Genomic DNA, 8,705 nt, shown 5'->3' on the forward strand with positions numbered 1-8,705 from the left:
CTACAGCACTGTGTAAAGACATCATTTGACCCTAAAGCTGTAAAATGTAATAAATGTATAATAACGCTGATGATCAGGACCTTGCACTTTGTCCCTGTTGGGTAGCATCATGTCACATAAATTAGATGGTGACTGCCAGACAAGCCTTAATACTTGTTTCTAGTAGGTGGCCCTTCTTGTTGAATATCACTGTGTACATATGTTCAAGGTGTCAAAATTCAACACCAAGCCAGGGTCACACCATTCGACGCACAGTCACAAATAGTACAAATTTTATTCATGACGGTCTTTAGATTAGATTTAGATTCCCGAGGAGGATTTCATTAAAATACAGAGTGCAAATCACTAAAAATGTCCGACTTCCTTTTGGGTTTGTGGTATGGGTACAAGAAGCTTTTTTTGTTTGTCTGGTCATGATACATGTGCCTACTCATTTAATACATATCAGTAAAACGTGCTTCAGGGGCTGAGTTTAGGGGGCGCTGCCAGGCCATTTTGCCACGCCAATATGACCCATATAATCCAAAAATGTCTGCCGTTGAATTTTGTGCCGTGTTTCATGAGTTTCCAAGCAATCCTCATAGTCTTGTATTAAAACAGTATTAAAATAATCCAGTGATAGTTGTCTGTACATCCATGAGCACACTGCAAACAGAAACTGCTAATAGCTAACTAGCATTATTAAAGGTTTGCTAAATATAGTCTACAAAAAACTGGGTGACTAGCAGTACCTACCTGTAGCTGACATTATTAACAGCCCGTCTGATGTCCTGACGGCTTTAATTTATTCTGTCATATGTTAGTGTTAGCATGTTTACAATCTGTCAGATTAGCAAAAACATTTCTGACATTCTCCATTTTCACATAGAGTCAAATTTTACATTCAGTTGATGAAAAAACCCTAAAAAACTTGGATAATTCTTGATATATTCTTAAAGTTACGACACTTAAGTCCTGGATAGTAATCATCTGGTGATATCGTTATATTTAAATCTGAGTGTCGTCTGTATAATTATGATTAACTAAGCGGAAGCTCAGAGGGGACCGTGCCTTTGCTGTGTCTGCTCCTAAATTATGGAATGATCTGCCTCTGCACGTTAAACAGGCCTCTTCTCTGTCTGTTTTTAAATCCCTTCTTAAAACCCATCTCTTTCTCTGTGGCCCTTCCTGACACCTAGGATAAGATGTCGACTTTATTTACTTGATCTCTAATTTCTTATTTTGATTTGCTTTTTTATTGCTGTGGATATTATTCTCTTACTCATGTTTTATGTCTTTTCATTTTATTTGTTGTATTTTATATTGCTAATTTGTCACCTCATAGTGAGCGGTTATGTCTTTTATTTATGATCGTTTCCTATTTATTCTTCTGTACAGCACTTTCGGTCCAACCATTTGGTTGTTTTAAAGTGATTAACAAATAAAGTTGGATTGGATTGGATTGAAGTTACCTTCATGATCTCATTGCTTTCATCTCTCCACAGCATCGTCTCATTTTCGACCCAGCAGGCTATTATGCAGTTGATGGTCTAAAGCCGGATACACTGTACATGTTCTCCCTGGCAGCAAGATCTGAAATGGGTTTAGGAGTCTTTACTCAACCTATTGAGGCCAGGACCGCCCAATCCAGTAAGTACAGCCTTCAGACCTCTGATGTCACTTTGGTTCAGGTTATTTGGTCAGGATGAAAAGAAAAATATCCATTGCTTTTTAGTTCTGGTCAGTTTTATGTTTAAACTAACTTATTACAATGAACCAAGAGGAGTAAACATGAGGTCACATCAGTAAACAGGTAAGTCATTTATTGGACAGTGTTGGTGAGGTCATCCTGCATCACCAGTTGTTATATGGACACCATATAGATGACTGACAGCAGGTCATGCTGCCCTTTAATGTAGGGCTGCAGTACTCAAATGTGTGTGTATGTGTTTTTGTTACTTATTAGGGACCTTTTCTGCTCCAAACACTGACTTCAACAAGACCATAAGGGGACGAAATACAGGCCATAATGTGACAAAATGTCATTTCTGAGGTCCTGGTTAAGGTTATGGGTAAAGTGTGAATTTAGGTTAGGTCAAAGTTAGGTTATTTATTTTTTCTATGTACCAACTCACAATGTACATGTAAAGAGGTGGATGAAAAGCTTTTAGTGTGATGCATCAAAACACTTGTGAGTAGTGTCTCTAGTGGAGTGTCTAATCTTCCATTAAAGTGTAGCTTAACATAGCTCTCATGATTGTCTTGTTGCATCATAGTGATTCAAGCACATACACATTAAATAATGTGTGTAGTGGCTTTAGACTTTACTCACCTTGGCATTTACAGTATAATGATTTCAATGAATATGAACTGATACATAATTCAAGGAGAGGTTGGAGGATTTGAGACTCCTGACGTGATTGTTCTTTGTCATCTGTTTTACAAATGTAAGTAGAGATTTGCTTTTATCCAGAGCTTTGTAACTCTGACTGTCAGCTCAATAAGGGAGCAGAACCTCCTATTCTGAATCAGCCATTTGTGTGTGATATTACAACACAGTAATACTAGCTGCAGATGCACTGTGTAGCTCACAGAACTGTGTAATTGCAAATCTCAAGTGTCAAACTCTCAAAATGTAATCACTAGTGTAGCATTAATGTGTACACTTTTTTTCCACATGTCAGTCACGCTTGATTTTGCTGAACATGCAACTTAATTACAAAGTTCAAGCACCAAGGCGACATCAGAAGAAAATTCTACAGCATTTTTTTGGTCTGCCATAAAATCCATTGTTTCACCCAAGCCATAATTCATAAGCACACTGGTATTGCTTGATATTTTTATATATACATTTTTCCTGCTCTCCGTTGCCTTTGCGTAACAAATAATCTGGCATTGCACATTTTGAAAAATAGTCTAATAAAGGCACTGAGTCAATACACACAGTATATTATGATGTAAGACCAAGAAAGCACAAACAGACCGTTGCACAGAGAGACAGCTTTTATCATGACTGTCAGGTTCTTTCAAAATTATAGTTTGTCATGTAAAACATCTCATAGCGTGTGCTGTTTTGCAGGACTTTGAGTTCTACTGTTCAATCACTCTTCCCACACTGACTAATACTATTGACCACCTTTAAGTCACAGCTTGACTGCATATCTAGCATTGGATATATCTTCTCTGGCATGATATGGAATTGAACCTGCAATATTTATGACACCTCCAAGAAGGAATCTAAGCCCACTATTAACTATTTGTCTGATCTGTCAGGAGTGAAATCCCTGAACTAGCAGTCACACCACAAACAAAAGAGTTTAAAACTAGAACCTTTGATTTCCAGTTTCTCATCACTCATTTGGCAGGCAAACCCATCATGTCAATAAACTTGCCAACAGGTCTAAAGACCCTGACCACAGCTGTCACTTGCTGCTTGTCTAACTCCCTCCATCTTTTCATCCATCTGCCAATCTCTGTTATCTTTGTTTTGTTTATTTGCTGTATGTATCTGAAGTTTCTCATATTCTAATTCTTAAACCTGACAGGCCATCAGAGGAGATGTGCTACAAAAGAAGCGATCTCATCACGTTTTGTTTTCAGCAGTGGTAGGCTGTCACAAGACACGTTAGTGTTGTTTAAACGAGATAATACACCTGAATACACATGGTTATTTCAAATGTACCTCTGTGCTGCTACAAAGCAGATCTGAACCACATTTTTTTACCACCTTTACTTTTTTAAATAAATAATGATGCCAAGTTATGGAGAGATTTGTAACAGTTTATTCAGTTCAGTTTGTTCCAGGTTTTATTTATAACCTGTAAAAGTTCCAGTTGGGTGACTTATATATAACAAGACGTTGTGTGCATTATCACTGAGGCATCGATCCGATGTATTAAAGATACATTTGAAGCAACTGCAAATGCAATACAATACGATTCACTCCTTTTCTAAGGCAGTGCAATTTGACATGATTTAATTCAACACACTTGTGTGATTGTTTGATGATATGCTGATGGTCTTGAGCCCAAAAATCTATAGAAGAGCTTTAAATGTTCAAGAAAACCAACCTGTTTTAATCCAAGGCTGTTGTTTCAGATAGTGATGAAAAGATGGGTTCGTTTTCCTCTAAATACATACAACTTCCCTGTGAGATCATGAGTGGCAGTTTCAGTCCCAGAGATATTACCTGATCCTTCAATCAATGCAGTCTGCCCTGTTTCTCAGCATGACACCACTTTGTTTTTATCCCAGTAATATCTTATTTTCCTTGTGGGGTATCATTCTTTTTCTGTCCAAATCTTGATTCCTTTCTCTCACAGACACCCACCTCTGCTCTAAGTTTTGTTTTTTTTCATAACCCTGTGTCTATTTGCGACTTTAATCGGCTGCAGTGCATCTCCCACACGTGGATCTATGTCTGTTTGATCTATTGCATCTCTGTATGGATGTATCTGAAGGTTCTTGTGTGTGTGATGGAATTACAGCTGTTCATGCATGTCTCATGCATGTCACAAGCACCTCTGCTGCAGGCGAACAAACCAGCCTCCAACACTGTTCAAAAGTAACCTCGCTGGGTTCACATGCTCTGCTGGGGCTGCCAAACCGCAGGTGTGCATGATAACAGTCCCCTGTGTTATCTCTCCCACCTGCTTCACACTCATTTCAGCTGTTGGTTTTGCTGTTGTATTATGTTGTATTCTGTCCTTGTGTATTATTGTGCCTAAATGCATTCATCTGCAGTGTATCTGTTATACTTTTACAGTTGGTGAAGCTTCACACTGTGCTAGTTCTGTGTCTATGTTAGATAACTGTTGTTTCACAGAAAGGTACAGTATGAAGTTTCACCCTTGTTTTTGTCTTCCTTCTGGACTGTAAAGATCGTGTAAAACAGGGTGAAAACTCAAGCTATTAATTCACTGAATATGTAATGTAGGTCAATGATTTTGTTATTTTTTATGAAGAAAACACCTTTATTGTTCAATGAAATACATAATTACATATTAAACCCTAAGAGTTAACCATCCAGTCAACAGTTACAACTGATTTGATTATCATGGTTTGTAGGAAATATATATATTATATTTTCTCCCAAGCATAATGGCAAATCTGTGTAGTAGGATAAAAGCAAAATGTATAGGACTTATAGGCTAGCCAGCCAAACCCAACTCGTCAGTTTCCGTAACACATAAGCACGATATCTCAGCAGTCCAGATGGTCAGTTGCACTGTCTTCCATTAACCACCCTGCTTGACCATTACCCTCCGTCCTCCCCTCCCATCAGCCCCTTCAGCCCCTCCCCAGGAGGTACACTTGCTTAGCCTCAGCTCCACCAGCATCAAGGTGAGTTGGGTGGCGCCGCCCACAGATAGCCACCATGGGGAGATAGTGTGCTACTCCCTGGCCTTCCAAGCAGTCACAGGGGAGGATGTGGAGAGGCACCACGTGTCAGGGATTGGTGCTGATGTCACCAGCTACGTGCTGGAGGACCTGGAGAAGTGGACTGAGTATTTGGTGTGGGTGAGGGCTCACACTGACGTTGGGCCCGGCCCGGAGAACCCTGCAGCCCGCATCAGAACTAAGGAAGATGGTATGTTGATGGTGTCATAGGGAGCAGCCTGGGCCTTCCGGGAAATACTAACCCTCCACTACTCACTATGCTCCTCTCCAGCTGCTGCAATTTCACAAACTATTATGTGTGATGTATGTGCAAAAACACACTTTTTACTAAAAGAAATGAGCAAGGGCGTATTTGGTTTGCTTAAATTCTCTTTTTTAAAAACATAATTAGTTTCCTAAACCTTAACCTTTAACGCTGACATTTACTACAGAACTTACCCAACACTGATTTAGTTGTTGTCATAACTGCAGAATTTAAAAGTTTCTAACTGACTCTATGTGGATAGTTTAAAAAAGACCCTTCCCAAGACTATTAGTATTAGCAGTAAGCAGTGGTTGCTAGAGCCTGGATAAATGATACACACAAGTTGTATGAGTGTTAAAGATTATGTTCGACCAGTCAGAGACATCCAGTGCTGCAACTTAGCCTGGATCCACAAAAAGGTCTACCTCTGAACTGAGGTTATGGGGTAATGGCACTGTTGCCAAGGAACTAAAACTAAAAACAAGGAAAACAAGGTGAAAAGGTTCCTGGGTGCCTTGAACAGCTCATTCTAAGGTAGTAAAAACAGAAGATAATCAATTTCTGAGAATACATTCTCCTAAATGTTTTAATTAATAAAATGCTAAAGGCTAGACCATTATCCCTAATAATTAAGTCACGTGAAGTTAGTCATTCTAGATTATTGTTCAGGGCGTGACTGTAGTCGAGTGCAAGCTTTCCTTGCTCTTTCTGAAACATATTTAATGCCTAGTCTGTATACTTGCTATACTATAATATTGCTATCTCTATATTTTGTGATGGAGTGATGTGATTGTAAGTCACAGCACAAGCTTTTCACAACATTTTGTGAGACCTTTTTGTGAGACTTTTGCCTCCACTGATCTTCTGCCTGCCCCTCTCTGCCTGTCTCTTTACCAGCATGATGACATGGTTTTAGCCTACTGGACTGCTGCCCTGCTAGGCTAAGGTGTCTGGAGAATTGCCTGAGTGGCAACATGACATGCTCTTTTTCTGTCTTCAGTCAGATAGTGGGTCTGAGGCACTAGCTAAATGGCCACTATGATTCAGTCCATAGGGATGCTCTGCCATTCGTCACTGCTGAAGACAGCTCAGAGACGGAATGCAGCACAGCCTCACAGCTTTAAGATGGACACCATTACAACAAATCCTTACAAGACAATTCACCTTTTTTTGTGAGAGCACAATTGGCCATATCATGACCAATAAGAGCAAAGAGTAATGGCCTCTTTTCTGGAGCCACTAGAGGAAATCAAAAGTATCAAAAGATGAATCTTGGACAATGGCATGGAGGCTTAGAAAGTATAGCAACATAGTGTGGAACCTTTCCTGTGTTAGAGCTCACTGTTCTGACCAGCTCAGGCCCCTGACTGCTTACAGATGAACTCCAGCTCCGTCTTTGTCATCATCCTGACTCCTTCCTTTCATTTTCCTTTTAATCGTGTTAGTCTTACCAATGTCTGGATTAATTTGATTGCCTTATGCTCTTATTGTATTTAAATTGTCTGTGTCTGTATGGTAAGTATGTATGAGAAGCAAATGGACGGGTTATGTTGTTGTGTTTATTTCTATGACTTAAAAAGTAGATTCATCTGCTCTCTTTTCATTGAACTGTTAGAATGACTGAAGCTGTCAGAAGTGGTAAAACATATTTTTATAGCTGGTGGAGATTCATTAGTCAATCCCAGCATTCTAGGATTTTAGGGACGCATCTTTTCATTAGTGTATAATCATGTTAAAATAAGAATCAAACACTGGCCTTGGCCCGTTCATGTGTTTTTCGTGGCCACCGTAGTTTCTCCTTCATGCTTGGAAGTGTAGGATAAAGAGATTGAGTTGCAATCTGCAACTAAACCACTAGATGTCGCTAAATCCTCTCCAGACCAGTGTGGTACTTTTTTTTTTGTCCATTGTTTACACTCGAACAAGTTGTAAACAACTCATGTTTGCTAGCTTGCAGGCTTCTTCACTGCAGCAATAGTTTTGGAAGAATACTTTGGCTTGTGTTTTAAGCAATTGTAGATCGCTTGATGAAATTGTGGCAGATACAGGGGAGAATTGTCTGAGAGCAGCCAGTGGCGTCGGTGCTCTTCAGGAGACTGTCTATCATGACCGCTACACACACACACACTTTTCTTTCACACTTCCTATGTCAGACAGGCAGGGCTTGATTAGAATATCTATTTTAGTCTGAGTTTCCAGAAAGACCAGTGGCAGAGAGATTACGTTGTCTCCTGCTACGACAGCTCCACAATAGTTAACTTTTTGGTACACACATGTTGCTGTCTTAGAGCGCTTCCATTTAAAAACGTCATAACATTGTTGTTATTCATCTGAATTGCTGCATGGGTTGTCTATGATTCTTTAACATAAATAAACAGCTATAGCACACTCATGCAGTAATATGTCCATCGTTGAAATGCTGTTTACGTGCTTTAGTGTTTCCTTTCTCAATTCTGCGTGTGTGGTGCGGGTTTGTACACAACATGTATTGTCCTCTGAGCTGCTGCATGCGCTGAAAGCTTAAAAAGTCGGCCCACGTGACCCTGTTAGCTCCACTTGTGGTGTACTTCAAGGGCTTCTGTAAAGATCAAAAGTTAATCTGATTATTGTGTTAAAAAGTTCCGTCAGTACTGCTAAACTGTCTGAGAAAATGTGGAGACATTTTTTTGATTCATAATGTAAAGTCACATGGGTTTTGCTCACAGAGACATGTAAGCTGGAAGCAAATAGGAACAATTGAGCAAAATGGAACACAGTTTAAAAAATGTTTGTGTTGTGTAGTTGAATGCATGTACATGTAGTTAAGCCTACACAGTTGCTGTTGTATACTTGCATGCACAGGGAAGTGGAAGGTTTTCAGTGTTTACTTCACTAAGCTGTAGCATGTGCTGTATAATGACTGCTGGGATTTACCTCGCCTCAGTGTTCTCTGTTCACAAGGCTTCACAGTTTAACCCTTTAGAGCACTGCAGGTATTAAATGGTAGATGGTAAATGGAATGAACTTATATAGCGCCTTTCTATTCTTTGGACCACACAATGTGCCGTACACTACACGCTCACCCCATTCACACACATTCATA

The 8,705-nt window shown here is 39.6% G+C and overlaps 1 protein-coding gene across 1 annotated transcript in view; it reads left to right on the top strand.

Annotated features, from left to right (window-relative positions):
- ptprfa (protein tyrosine phosphatase receptor type Fa) overlaps positions 1–8,705 on the top strand; it is a gene marked incomplete in the record, with an annotated part of 110,171 nt that overhangs the window by 7,769 nt on the left and 93,697 nt on the right. The window contains 1 exon segment of the mRNA XM_035652778.1: positions 1,485–1,629. Coding sequence (XP_035508671.1) covers positions 1,485–1,629 — 145 coding nt within the window.

The sequence above is a fragment of the Morone saxatilis genome, unplaced genomic scaffold (genome assembly GCF_004916995.1).
Source record: "Morone saxatilis isolate NCDOM2014 unplaced genomic scaffold, NCSU_SB_2.0 Contig12, whole genome shotgun sequence".
Lineage (NCBI taxonomy): Eukaryota > Metazoa > Chordata > Actinopteri > Moronidae > Morone > Morone saxatilis.